Source organism: Haliotis rufescens, unplaced genomic scaffold (assembly GCF_023055435.1).
Source record: "Haliotis rufescens isolate VD_foot unplaced genomic scaffold, xgHalRufe1.0.p SCAF_2, whole genome shotgun sequence".
Classification (NCBI taxonomy): domain Eukaryota; kingdom Metazoa; phylum Mollusca; class Gastropoda; order Lepetellida; family Haliotidae; genus Haliotis; species Haliotis rufescens.
Window position 1 is genome coordinate 7,860,515 of NW_025963890.1, and position 15,955 is coordinate 7,876,469.

The 15,955-nt window shown below is 40.4% G+C and overlaps 1 protein-coding gene across 1 annotated transcript; it reads left to right on the forward strand.

Annotated features, from left to right (window-relative positions):
• Positions 1–280: 280 nt before the first annotated feature.
• On the forward strand, positions 281–3,827 carry LOC125371674 (platelet endothelial aggregation receptor 1-like). Its single transcript, XM_048399571.1, has 3 exons — positions 281–659; positions 1,980–2,582; positions 3,594–3,827. The coding sequence occupies exons 1-3, from the start codon at positions 560–562 to the stop codon at positions 3,728–3,730; spliced, it is 840 nt and encodes a 279-aa protein (XP_048255528.1). The 5' UTR covers positions 281–559; the 3' UTR covers positions 3,731–3,827.
• Positions 3,828–15,955: the final 12,128 nt, after the last annotated feature.

Genomic DNA, 15,955 nt, shown 5'->3' on the forward strand with positions numbered 1-15,955 from the left:
ACATAATCCAACATAGAAGAAATGTATTAAATACATCGAAAGCCTTGTTTTTGTTTTCTTCTTAGTTTTTGAAATTGCCTTGATTATGCTCCTGTCATGCTGATGAGAATAAGCGACAATGTCCACGTTTATGAATTTAGTAGATCACCTGCCATTTCCCTTATCTATTGCAATGGGACCTCAGCCTGGAGGTAACCTAAATAGAAAGATAACTGCCTTTAAATCAATACTAGTATAATTATACCCGAACCTGATTGTACAGCCTTGTTGTTTCCAACTGTTGTTTTCAGCACTAGTTGGACTCCTTCTGGTCACTCGAGCAGATGGATTTGAATCATGTCCCCAAGGCTTCTGGGGCTCAGACTGCGACAAGACCTGTCCAGCCAACTGTGACGAGGAAGGATCAACCAAGCAAGTGTACTGTGACAAAGATACTGGTAACTGTGCTGAAGGCTGTAAAGCAGGATACTACAAGCCACACTGTGATGTACAATGCAAGGACTGCCAAAGTGGGAGATGTGTTCAGGTCGATGGCGCCTGTTTGTCAGGAGGAACCGCCATGGTTCTTCACCCGAACACATTTCTCATACTGCTGAGTATGCTAATTCCAATCAGCAGGAACAGAATCGCAGTGATAACGTTGACCCTACCATATCTAGGTACGTATATAGCGCTTTTCTCTCAAATGTACGAATTGCTGGATTTCATGTAACGTTCAGGAGATAAACAGATTGACGGGTGTTGTTGAGTGTAAGAAACTTTCATTCGGAAAATCACTTATTGACCACATTAACATATATTTCATGCACATATTTCTAATAAAATCAAAATAATACATTAAAATAACGAACAGAAGTCAAGGTGATCTCCGTCTACCCCCATCTCATTACAACTGCAGAAAAAGATACCAGAACCAGATTCCAGAATTTGACGAGAACTGCAAATAAGCTTAATTAACCCTAACATGTTAATGACTTTCAATTTTGGAGTTAACAGTTTCACACCTACAGACATGATTCGAATTTTCGACCTATCAACATGCACACTGTCCAGAATGAAGACATCAGAATATGATGGCAAACCTCACATGGTGAAAGATGCTACGATAATACCTTTTCGCATAAATTCTTATATTGGATACGAGGTACATATTCATATTGTTACGTGTCGATTTCCAAATTGAAACAATTAGTTAACCCAGAAATCTTTACCTATAACAATTAAGAGTGAAACCAACAACCAACAAATGATATACAATTAGCAATTGTATTACACAATTAACTAGGTTTACAAATCAAAACAAACTACTGCACAGCAATTCCAATGGCAGTATACAATAGAGTGGTAGTACAATATGCCATGACAATATATAATGTGTTTGCAGTGGTCAGTATCAAATACAAACATATGATGGCAGTGGTGACATAAAAAAGTTCAGTGATAATAATACCAACCTATCCGCAACAGTGGTAAAGCTTCCTAGACAGGCCTAGGCTGGGAATCCGGGGTGATAAGTGATCTTCACACGAAAGCTGGTCTTGATGTAATGTCAGATGAAATGTGAGATTCGACAGAATTCTACTGAATCTCAACAAAAACAATGTAATACAGTAACAATCATTGTTTAACAATAACTTACACTGCCGTGCAACAATATGGGTTTTGATCTCTATATAAACAGAATTCAAATAATATTAAGTTAAGATACCTATAACAGAATCCTTTAATCCTTTCATCTTTCATGCTTCACAAGTTTGTTTATACTACATTCATCCATTACTTGCGAAGACATTTTGTGATACTGTCGCTATTTTTAACCAACGAATCAGTTTACTTCGCGCAAACGGCAACTTGACTTACGTGAGCTAAACACGTCCTCATTGCATTAACTGACTGAAAATTGACACACGTCACTATTACACCGCATACCGTCCCAATACAGACAGTGAAGTGTTGACCATATTATCCTTTGGTTTCAGTCGCGTATGCTGATGCCTGTGGCTGCACCTATTATAAAGACCTGCAGTGTGACCCTTCTGGAAATTGTCTGCATGGATGTACTGATCCCCACAACTACGGCCCCAAATGTCAATATGAGTGCCCAAATAACTGCATCAAACTCCAGTGTACCATAGCTTCAAATGGACAACCTAAATGTACAGCAGGATGCAAGGACGGATTTGGGGGGACACAGTGCAACATACCCTGTAACAAGAGATGTAAAAGATGTAACGGACCTGAAACCTGCCTGTCCTGCAATTCCCATTACTTTGGACGTGATTGTCACTCAGATTGCACTGAGACATGCCATGGAATGGCTTGCAATCATGACGGAAGTTGCAGGAGTGACACGTGTGCTGACGGGTGGTATGGCCCGGACTGCACCATGGAGTGTTCCGCCACATGTAAAACCTGTGAGAAAGTCATGGGAACGTGCACCAGATGCGATGTTGGGTGGTATGGACATGACTGTGCAGAATGTCCCCCTCTACCAGATGACACAAACTTCTGTTCAACGCTGCGTGACACAGACATTTGTCCAGTTTGCGCCTTTAAATACTATGTAAATCAAGATACTTGTGGTAAGATATACAAACACTTATGAACCTTGTGAATAATCTGAATTCACAATATATGGGATTTTAGTACCATAACCACTCAGTGTTTGATTTATGAAAAATGCCATGAAAAACATTGTTGCGATATATACGTTAATAAAAGCTATAATTATATCTAGTGGTTGTGACTGTCAGATTAATTAACCTATTTTCAGCAAAGTCTTCATTGTGATGATTTCAAAATAGTAGTTCTTAACATATTCAGTGTGAAATTGATTGCTTTGTTGGTTAATATAAAACTTATATTTTGAATAATTACCTAAGTGTACACTATGTGATATTGGTGCAGAAGTTAGTTTCACGTCCACTCAGTGTTAATCTCCGATACGACACATTTTACAGACGCTTGAAACAGTACTTACCTCACCTGTGTTTATGGTACAGCCCTGTCCTCAGTGGGCATTTATGAATGTAGCTATGTTCCGTTTGTTTCAGAATACGTCGTTAGTTGGTAATGGGTCTAGAAATATTGAAGTTAATAGTTATTTACTATTTTGTTTTTTGTATTTAGTCTTGACCTTTAGTTTTATTACCGCTTAGACCGCCTCCGTGGTCTAGAGGTATTTCCGCTTAGACTGCCGCCGTGGTCTAGTGGTAGAGCGTTCGCCCGGAGAGCGGAAGATCCGGGGTTCGATCCCCGGCCGCGTCATACCAAAAGAAGTCAAAAGATGGTACTTGTTGTTACCCTGTCTGGCACTCGACATTAAGGGACTAAAACAAGGACTGGTCGGCTCGGAGTCGGTATACTGTGTCTGGGGTATTCATGTTAAACTGCGGCATGGTATCTCAGTGTGCTAGCACTAGTACAAGCAGCCACACACACACAATTGCATGCACGTCGCTATATGAGTGCAGTAATCTTGGACGCGACGTTAAACTCCATTTCACCTCACCTATTACCGCTTAGGCATTGCCTAATATCCACAGAACACCTGGGGGAACTGGTGTCAATCTCATCTTGTATTTGTTTTTAAGGTGGCCCAACCAGGTGGAATCTAATCACAAGCGTCGGGCTTCTTTGCCTTTCAACATTCACGGTTCTGGTAAGTCAAGTACAGGCCAACACATGCAGCAGTGTCCAGGGGTCGAGTTGTAGCAATTCGGCAAAATGATCGACCCTACGTCAATTTCACAAGTCGAAGTCTGCCCTTCAGTTATACCTCTTAACATTGAATTAATATGAAACATATATTTCACCGATTTGGCTGTCTGAAGATCTGTGTCTGTGAATTAGAGTCTTCACCTGACACTGGCATGGTCTTGGATTTTGAAATCGACAGTGGATGGTCATGCGTTGGATTCACGGGGTTTAAACTATATCTGACATTTGTTTATGACAGGGTTTGTTTCGGAGATGGTTCCTCCAGCTTAATTTGTTTGACCCTTTCATATTTACGCTTCCGACTAAGGAGTATCCTTGTTGTGTGGCCCATAAACCGTTACGACATTAATTTTCTATTTATCGCACCTACTGAAAGCTGGAAAAGATATAAATTAAATAAATAAGTAATATAGTAAAATGTTATAATTAAATTCCATGTCTATATAACAATCAGTGATTCAAGAAGCCTGCTGCTGTCAAGCTGACTGCACTCGAAACATCCCCCCTTAGTCCTGTAATAAGCATGATCCAGTCCATAACTGGATGGAGTGCACGGGGGGCCCAGTCGTCTAAGAGAGGAATGCTGTCTGGAAAATGCATGGTTTGGTGTGTGGATGTCACGGTAATGTGGCCCCTATAGAGCCGGGTCTGACGTTGTTGTACTGTTGGTAATTATAACGTCCCAATAAGTTGAATTGACGACGTCAACCCGCGAGGTACCGAGTTCTAGCATTGCTCTGACTCGTCAGCTGTCATTTTCACTTAGGCGTGGTATTGTGAACTATCATCAGAACGATCACACATTGTGTTTGTCTTAGCTCTGCACTTCCCAAGCTTGTTCATAGTGTCAGTGATATGGGATTGGATATTTGGCCTTTTACAGAGAATATCAGAAGCAATCTCTCCGGAATATTCTTTACTTCTCCCTAAAAACATGCACTGCGGTCAAGTGTCAGTATTCATTGTAAGTTTATTTCTGAGGATTGTTAGTGTCAGCTAATTGAAGCGCTCGTAAAATAGAGTGACTACCTTATTTTTTAAAGTCCAAGCTCCGTCTAAGCGCTAGAGACCTTGTTTATACCGTTATCGATTGACTTCCGGGACCCAAATTTAAAACCTTATCCGTGAAGCTTCGCGAGGTAACATTTTCTTGGCATAGTGTAAAGTATGGAGTTTTTTCTTGGCATAGTGTAAAGTATGGAGTTTTTTCTTGGCATAGTGTAAAGTATGGAGTTTTTTCTTGGCATAGTGTAAAGTATGGAGTTTTTTCTTGGCATAGTGTAAAGTATGGAGTTTTTTCTTGGCATAGTGTAAAGTATGGAACGGAGTTTGGATTGGAATACTAGAATGGAATTTTACAAACTGTCGATTCAATTCACGATATTGTACCAATAAGGATCGGTACAACACAGGGTGTGTTTTCAGTGCGAGATGACGGTTCTCGAAGTAGCTGCTGCACTTCAGTTCACACAATGTGCCGAAATATCGAAATTTACGTCCATGAAGACATTGCCCTAAATGTCCACATGTACTCGCCAAACGATTGCATTTCATTGCATTGTAGATCACATGATAAGCCGAAACACCCTACTTCGCACCCATGACGACAATAACCTGTTACCTGATCACACTGGGACTTAAGCTCACGGACCTGTATTCATCGAAGCTGTTTCTTCGAATGAAACACCTGTTCTGATCAGTCAGTCTGCAGTGACGATTGCACGGAACATGACAGAACCTTCCGTAGTAGCCAGTCAAACAGCCGGCAACACATCCACCAGTGTCACACGAACTCCTGCAGTAGCTGCAATCTTCACATTTTGACCCAAAGAAACCTTCGATACATTGTGTACACTCTCCAGAATTTCTATCGCACTTAACACATCTGACGGAACACTTCTTGTCACACCGTTCATCCCAATATCCGTCTTTGCACGTACATGTTCCACTTGTAGAGAGGCAGTCATCATCTACACATCCTTCTGAACACCTGATCATGCATGTAGAGCCCCATGTTCCTTTCCTGCAGCCATCAGTACATATGCCTGTACCTTTTGTAGGATGCAACCGGCATCTACTGTACAGACACCCTTCACCACATCTAAATTTGCAATGGTCACCGTAGTATCCGTCTTCACAGGGAATTGCGGCTGATCCCTAATGAGATGACTCTAAGTTGCAAAATAAAAATGATGCTAATAACATGGTTAAGGGTTGAATATATAAGTAATAATGATAATTTAATTCTATTGGAAAAACTAAATCTATCTCTGTCTTCCTTTTTTTTTTAGCTTAGCATTTACAGGGCCATGAACAGTGTCATAATATCTGTTTACTTCATTCGAGTAAGTATGGTTTGACGCCGCTTTTAGCAATACTCCAGCAATTTCACGGCTGTGGACACCAGACATGGGTTTTACTCATTTTGCCCATGTCGGTAATCGAGCCCTGGTTATCGGCGTGACGAACGAACGCATTCACCACTAAGCTACCCCACCGCCCCGGCTTTATTGAGAAAGTTACTATTGATGAAGGTAACAACTTTAGACTGTGTTAAAGCAGAGTTTAAAACGGCTACTAGTCCAAGACTAGTGAAAATCTAATTAAATCCAACTAGTTATTTTCTCCTGAAATTTACTTATGTTATACAAACCACTGGTATGAAAGTACCTATTGTCTACCCCTATAATTAAGAGTTAGAAAGAAATTCACCGAGAAACCGACAATAAACAACCATCCTTTGATTTATGCCTGCAATTTGTGTATTTATAGGACAATGCTTACCACTGAGGTAGAGGTATGATGCTACAAACAACGAAAGGTATTCCAACATCTTCATTCCTTCATGAAATACCCGTCAGTAATTATGTAGGCGTAAAATTAATTGTTACCGGCAACAGCGTAGTACACGGTCGTTATTTCACCCAGTGACACGTTGCTTTCAGTTTCAGAAATATGATCGAAAGAGTACAAAGAATAATCTGTATAACATGTCCGCATTATAACAAAGCGCTGTCCAATTTCATCCTACCCAGTAACCTTACTTGAGTACTTTAGTCCGACATTGAGACATTTTTTAAGACAATGTTTATTACTATGAACAAAAAGCAATATTAGAATTAGTTAAAGGAGAAGTGTACACTAAAAAAATTCGAGTTGCATTTTCATATGAAACAAAACGCATTTTTAGAATTACAACGATGTCCAGTATTGACGAACAAAATTATACTTCCGTATTTTTTCCGCACATCGCCTATCATAACCATGTAACAGCTTTTGCTGTGCGTATACTTTTAAGTAGAATGAACATGTAGGTTTCTGGCGTGCCCAAGGGACGCAACTCTGCACAGCGAATCGCAGCCCCCCGTGCCCCCTCCACGCAATTGGGATACGATGACATGCATCAATGAACTCAGTGAGCCTGACCACCCGATCCCGTTAGTCGCCTCCTACGACAAGCATGGTCACCTGTTACGGCAAGCTTGGGTTGCTGAAGACCTATTCTAACCCGAATCTTCACGGTTGGTTGGTTGGTTGGTTGGTTTGTTGTTTTACGCCGCACTCAGCAATATTCCAGCTATATGACGGCGGTCTGTAAATAATCGAGTCTGGACCTGACAATCCAGTGATTAATATCATGAGCATCGATCCACGCAATTGGGATCGATGACATGCATCAACCAAGTCAGCGAGCCTGACCACCCGATCCCGTTAGTCGCGTTTAACGACAAGCATGGAATCCCGGAATCTTCACATTTCGGAAGATAATGCGTCAAATTGTTTGCATCTGTTGAAGTTGCCAAAGACAATATTGTGTGAACAAAAGTCACATGCCAGGGAATGATAAAGTTGTCGCTGTCCATTTACACACGTAGCTCGAGAGTGTACAGACAGTTGATGAACAGTGGAAGCTTTCGCCTTCCATCTTGAAGCACATTGAGTAGGAGTAAGAATTGTGTCAATCAAAAACCTGGCATCAATTTTGACATGATGACATGGATGTACCTTCAGGCGAAGCACCAACAGTTGCCCCCAGCTGGCTTCCATGGTGGGGTTGTCATGGACGAGATGGCAGTTCAGAATTTGATCCTAGTTCGGAAAGGTGACAGACGCAAGTTTGTTTGCTTTACTGACACAGGCAGAGAAGCTGAGTTTCTCTTTAGTAAGGATGGTCCAACCATGGTAATTCATGTAATTCACTTCATGTTTCATGGATTCACATGTTTCAGGTTCCTGGTGGCATATTATCCCACCAACTAGGCTTCAGGACCTCAGCTGTACAGGATGTTCTGGAATGTTGTGAAGGCTCTTGAAACTTGGGGATTCTATTTTCTATATTCATGCATGGATGGATCTTCCAACAACCGCTTGTTCACAAGATGCATTTCTCAGAATCCTAAGTTGAGCAGCATATGAGTGTACTCAACCGTTACAGTGGTGCTGATACCATTGTATTTCTATCAGATCCATGGAAGAGACGAGAATGCGAATCATATCCTGGGGAATGGTAGCCTACTTGGGCAACGCAAAAGCCAACTGCTGCAACGTCTGGGGTTGTGGTTAACGTCGGAGTAGCCGCCAATCAATTCATCCCACAGGTGCACTATCGGGTTCAAATCCGGGGATCTGGAGGGCCCGGGGGAGAACATCAACGTTGTTGTTGTGTAGACAGGCTCTTGTGGTCCGTGCTGTATGTGGTTGATTGTTGCCCTGCTTGCAAACACTGTTACCGTTGGCTGCAATTGGGAGGACGGGTGGTATCGTTGAGCCATAAGATTGCTCTTGGATATGGACCAAACCTATCCGCCCACATCATAACGCTACCCCCAGCAAATCTGTATGCAGTTTCCGGTGTAAAGTAAATACCTAGACGCAGTATTTCTGGACTTCAGCAAAGCCTTCGACATGGTATGGCACGACGGACTCCTCACAAAACTAGCAAAAATGGAGTAGAAGGGAACACCGCAAACTTCATAGACACCTTCCTGCAAGACAGGTCGCTATCAGTTAAAATAGTGAACAATCAATCTGATCCTATGTCACTGGACAGCAGCACGCCACAAGGTGGCAATATAAGCCCAACCTTGTTTAACATCATGATCAATGATCTTTTTGATCATGTCAATTATCCTACCCAAACCTCTTAATTCCCTGATGACAGTAATATGGGTGAAGCAAAGAGATATTTCCCAAATCCGAAAAAATCTCCAGTCAGCCCTGGATGGAGTAGATCAATGGTGCAATAAATGGGGGTTTACCCTTTCAAGTGAAAAAACTGTTTGAGTTCTAATCAAACGTAGGGTGAAAGGTGCTATTATACCCCGTGTCTCCATGAAACAAAATCAAATTCGAAAATTCCACAATATTTCTTGGGCTGATCCTTAACCAACACCTCACTTTGTGCAAACATATATGTGGAAAACAGATGTCGAAAAGACCTGAACGTATTACAGGCAATTTCAGGCACATCCTGGGGCACATCGAGGGACACTCAGCTTGACCTCTACAAATCACTTATCAGATCAAAAACACACGAGACGAAGCCCTAGCTCACTATAGCATTCTGGGATATTAGTACGAGAACTCATTCGAAATGTGATGACATTCAGCCTGCAGAAAGTCACTACAAAGGATTTACACCCTCCCTAGACTTTAAAAACTTCCGAAGTTGACACTGCTTTAACATCAGAAGTCACTAAAAAAGAAAACCCAACCCTACAACGATCAGTAGCTATCACTATAACTCAAGCTACCTGGGCCAGCTGGGCCCATATATTCAAGAATCCTATCAACAACAGTGCTGGTTACGCGATCCATATCTTCAGCTCAAAACTCCAAGCACGTTCGGTTCGCCTGCCTGATGGTCAGTCAGTATTCACTTCTGAATTGAAGGCAATTCATGCACTCAAACTCCTACCGGAACTTCCCGAAGCAAAGGCAGTCATCCTATCAGACTCACAAAGTGCACTTCAAGCCATCAGCCGCAGAAACTCAGGCAATAATATTCAATACGAATATACAAAACTATTGGACCAAGGGCAGCAGGTGGAGCTGTGTTTGATCCCCTCTCACATAGATATTCATGGAAATGAAAAAGCAGACACACTGGCGAAGCTAGCGCAAGAAAAGCGGAGATACAGCCTATTCCCCTAGTAAACTAGAGATAAAAAGCAAAATCAAAGCCTCTATAGTCCAAAGATGGCAAGCCCAGTGGAACGCAGGTAAGATCGGCAGATGGCTATACAAAATTCAACCCAAGATCGAACAAAAGCCAAACTCATACTCAAATTAAAGGAAAGTTGAAATTGCCATCTCACGCCTCAGACTCGGTCACAAAAAAAGCACTATGACAAGTATTGTTTATCTTGCAATCAGGCTGAATCCATTTTTCCCGCGTTCAGTTTCTGTTCTGGGTGATATGACTTATGCCCCTCACTCACGGCCTCATATATCCAGCTGGCAATATACGTGCGTCATGTTTTTTTTGTAATGTTTGTCGTTAAACGCCGCACTGTGCAATATTCCAGATATATGACGGCGGTCTGTGAATAATAGAGCCTGGACCAGACAATCCAGTGATTGATACAATAGTCGTTATACAGATAAACGTGTGATTCAACATTTAGCAATAGTTGACAATTTCAAAGCCTACACAACGATCATATTAGCTTGAGTGCGATTTGCCCACATTTCCCATGTTTGAATCCTACGACGACAATAACATTCACGAAAGCCTAACAACTGCACCAACCTACACAATACGTAATGAAGTGAAACGTTCTGTGTGCATACGCAGAAAATATATTATCTTTTGTACTTGAACACTCATCAAATTCACATCAGCAATAAATGACTTTTGCCCGTGTTGAATGCAGAGCGTAACGTGTATTTTATAGCGTATTCCAGAGGTCAGGTTGTGGCATATTATATTGTGTAGAAATACAGAGGGCCTCAACTCAAGTTGGGGAATACAACCAGGTGTTTCTCACCGCTTCGTAATCTTAATGTCACGGTTTGTTTGGTACCAAGTTTTCAAACATGATCTGTCGTTGCACACTATTGTTACTAATAGTCACATTGAAACGAAGTTCACAATCATAAAGGCCCTGGTGTAAACTTTGATAATACATGTAGCTGCGCATGGACTTGCACAACACTTGTTATTTGAATACTGTACAGAACATTTTTTATGTCTTACCAACTGCGCCTGTCACCCAAACGCACAACAGTAAAAGATTGTTGTGACGGGACTAAAGATGAGAATGTGATCAACATACAACGACCGGTAACTCGTAATTAAATTCATATCATCAATGAAGACCTTCAAACATTCACAAAGGACGTTTGGGAACGGGCAGTTTAGTATTCCAAGCCTATGTCAGCCTGTATGGGTGTGTAGCTGTGTGTGCTGCATATCACTAATTTCCCTTCCCATGCTTGATATTGATGAGGCCACTTCGTGTTACACATGTTTTACTGTCACGAGTAGCTTCTCCCTTAGCCTGATGTTACCTATCAGTTAAGCATCTTCCCGAGGCAAGGGAGTTGACTGACTATAAAAGTCCAGTTTTCCACTGAGTCTCTTCTGTGTTTCAACTGTCATGGAGATCACATGGCCTCATTCAAATCTTGCCCTGTCTTTCAGTTTGAGACTAAATTCTAAAAATATAATGCACCAACAATATCCCCTACCTTGATGCAAAGAAATTAGTTCAATCTTAAACATTTGCCAAATCATATTCAGCTGCAGTGTCTTCTCTGACTGTTGTTACCAAAGCTGCTACCGTTTCCACAGGGTGTCAAACATCAATCTCCTGGGTGAAAGATGATCAGATCAATATTGAGGACACCACTACCGTTTCAAAAAAAAGTTTCTACAATATCAAGTTCGGCAATACCATCATCTCCAACTTCTGACAATACATAAGAATCGAGTCTTCTTCAGGGCGATGTCCATCTTACAAAAAAAGAAACTGAAAAGGGCAAAGGCCCTCCAACACTTTGAGGTGCCTCCTCTGCCCACCCCTGTGGGGGTTCACAATCCATTCGAACCTCTAGAGGTGGAAGTGACTCCCACTATGCCAGTCCATGGGAGTAGACCCCCTTCCCATTCCAGATCACCAGTTGAGCCACCGTGAGCTCTTCTATTAGTATGGAATTCTAATGGAATTGCAGAGGGCTATGGAATGATTTTAATGATTTACAATTATTACTTCAAGATTATAAACCATCGGCATTATGCATACAAGAAACGTACTTAAAAGATACTGATCAAATTCACATCAGACAATACAATTCCTATCATTTCTTTTCCCCTTCCGTTGCGAAGGCAACTGTCTTGGTGAGGCAGGGTGTTCTTCATAGCCCTGGCCATCTGAATAGCTGTTGCTGTCCGAGTTACAATGCACGTTGTTCTCACCTTGTGCTCTGTTTACATTCCTCCATTGTCTTCTCTTAGACAGGCTGACCTTCAGTATTTGTATGACCAACTCCCCAAGCCCTGTGTTATTATGGGCGATTTGAATGGGCACAATCCTCTTTGGGGCAGTACACATACAAACAACAAAGGACAGACGCTAGAAGATTTTATTTCAAATAACCATTTATGCATATATAACAATGGTTCGAACACATATTTACATCCAGGTGCAGGTACTTACTCTTCTATAGATTTATCGATTTCAGACTCAGCTTTACTGAATGAGTTTGAATGGTCTAAATATAAACAATTTATCATCTTTTCTGACTCTCTCTCTCTCTCTCATGTCTTCAGGCCATTCAAAATAATGCATGTCCTCATCCACTTTTATTAGAAATGAATCCGTTGAATTATATAATGATCTTGCAACTGGCCAATACGACATTGTATTTGGTTGGTTGCCCAGCCATGTCGGAATAATTGATAACACAGTGGCTGATTCTGCAGCTAAAGCAGTTCTCAACAAATCTGTGAGGTGAGGTGAGGTGAAATTGGGTTTAACGTCGCGTCCAAGATTATTGCACTTATATAGCAACGTGCATGCACGTGTATGTGTGTGTGTGGCTGCTTGTACTAGTCCGGACTGATGCCGATTTATAGTGCCAGCTCACTGAGATACCATGCCGCAGTTTAACATGAATACCCCACTCAGACACAGTATACTGACTCCGAGCCGACCAGTCCTTGTTTTAGCCCCTTAATGCCGAGCGCCAGACAGGGTAACAACAAGTACAATCTTTTAACGTCTTTTTGTATGACGCGGCCCGGGATCGAACCCTGGACCTTCCGCTCTCCGGGCGGACGCTCTACCACAAGACCACGGAGGCGGTCAACAAATCTGTGACACCACCTATTAACCAGTGATCAGATCTTACATACGAGATCTGATGCAAAAGAAGAGGGGCACCTAAGTAGGTATAAATAAATTACATGAAATTAAACCAACTATTGGCTACACCTACTTGGGTTGTCAGTCCAAATTTAAAGAGGTCATAATACGACATCGTCGTATTGGCCACAGCAGGTACACAAATGAATATTTATTGAAAGGTGAGGATCCTCCATTGTGTATCCCTTGTGATGAGAGAATCACAGTCAAGCATGTCCTGCTTGGCTGCATTGATTTTGCCCTCACAAGGGATAAATATTTCAAAGCATCATCCATAAAGGATCTTTTTAATAATATTAATTCTCGTTTAATTATTTTTTTTTTTTAAAGGAAATAGAGTTGATTGAGAAAGTTTGATTGATACATATTATAAAATATGAATGTTTTACAATTGGTAGATTAAATTAGCAACTGAGATTGTTTGTGGCAGTATCCTTGAAGGGGTTAAGGTACTGTAAAATTATTGTCCCCCTGAGAGGATACGTAAGTTCCACATCGTTCAAAGTAAATTTAGGCCTACCACGATTTTAATCATAGTATATTCGTTAGTTTCAATTGATGGCTAAACTTGCATACAATCGCCAGTGGCTGAAGTCCCCATGGTCCCTAGTATGGTGATCTACCTTCAATTGCTGGTGAGCTATAGCCCGTTTTTACAATGTATTGTTCTGTTTGGTAAAAGCTTTTTATGATCCAATACTAGTTTTAAAATTAGATATATGTGATAAGTCTAGTAATTTAACTGTCCTTGTTTGTGTTAAACATATTTTATTGACTTATATGGTCAACAGGATTGGCAAAAATTATCCAACTAAGGTGGCCCTTTTCCTACTCTATATGTACAGACATTGATTATACATATATATACACATATACATACACACATACATATACATACGTATATAGAAATACATACATATACACATAATCATGTATACACATAATCATACATACATACACATACTCATATCCATATGCACATATTACATTTATAGTAACAAAGAGAAATATATTTACACAAGAACATAAACATAATGTTTGCAAGAATAACATAGACATACATAAGAAATGCCTATATAAACACAATTTAGTTGTATATACACATTAATCCAAAATACATGCAAGACTGCATATATAATTACACAATCGTACATACACTTATATACATGTACATATATGCACACATACACACACTACATACATATACATATACCCTTGTACACGCATACATACATATATATACACATACACATACACATATTTACACACATACACCAAGATATACATACCCGTAAACATTATGCTTACAGACAGAGGCAGAGATACTCATGTATTCATATACATTTATACATACATTCAGTTTATACACTAATGGCGTAATTAATAGTAAGTGGTCGCAGAGCGATATTCTATATTTATGATAAAGAGTTATTCGAATCTATTAGTCGACAGTATATATTTTTGAACGCTGTTGAAGATGAGGTTATTGTGACTTTCAGCTAGGGATACATCACGGTAGAGAATATTTTGTATTGTACATGTAGTTCCAGGTTTTATAATGTTAGCGAACATGATATTTCTGGGAATAGCGTAATTGGGACATTCAAGTAAAAAGTGTATGTTGTTTTCACATGGGTTTCCACAAGAGCAGGACAAAGTATCAGATAAATTTACTTTAAAGAGGTCTGCATTTAGGGAACTGCAAGAATGCTTTAGGCGTGTATGTAAAACATTAGCTCTTCGGTTACCGGTTGAGAAGTATGGAGGTGGAGCTGCAATGGTTGTTTTAATCACATGTTTAAAATTTGATAATGATGTTGCACTTCTGTATTCAGGGGGTAACTCATTCCATAGTTTGATTGAAGAAGGTAGAGATGATTGTTGGTATGTAGCTGTTCGTGCATGCGGCAAATTCATATTGTTCTGATTTCGTAACTCATATCTTCTAATAGTTGATACTTTTGGTGGTAACGTGTCATGTAAATACGATTGACATAGGTTATTAACAATACTGTAGATTGTACAATTTTTAAAAATATTTTTCCTTCTTTAAGATAGTGATTCCCACCCTGTCTCAAAATATAAACTCGATCTTGAAGAGAATTTATGGAGACCTGTTACTATGCGAGCGGCTTCGAGTTTTTCGGAATTTTCTTGACTGCCGTTATCCCATACCTCTGAAGCATATTCTAATATAGGCCTTATGAAAACAAGATAGATTTTGGATAGGGTTGGTCTGTCAAGTAAATATTTAACGGTTCTTAACGAACAAATCATTTTGGAAGCTGAGCGGCAAATGTTATCAACGTGAGTTGTCCACTTCATATCACGAGAGAGAGTAACGCCCAGATGTTTGTGCGAGATAGATGCGCTAAGTGCGGAATTGTTATAAATAATATCTGCAGTGCGGTTTTTACAATGAGTGAACAGAATAAATGTTGTTTTTGTCCGGGTTAAACTTAACTAGCCATCTATCGGCCCAGGTATTGAGAAGCTCTAGATCACTGTTTAATCTGTGTTCTATCATTTGTAAGTGAAGAGATGATGTACCAATGAAAGTATCGTCTGCGAAAAAGCGAGTAGAATTCTCTAGATTATCAGCAAGATCGTTGATGTAAAAACAAAAAGGGACCTAAGATCGAGCCCTGGGGGACATCGGCTGTGGTGAATTTCAAAGATGAAAAGCTGCCATTTACAAAAAACCTTTTGTCTCCTCTGACTAATATAGTCTTCTAACCATAGTAATAGCTTGCCCGTTACACCGTATTTTAGTAATTTATGAAGTAATCCTTTATGCCAAACCCTGTCAAATCTTTCGATATATCACAGAATACCATACAATAGTATTCGTGCTTGTCAACAGATGA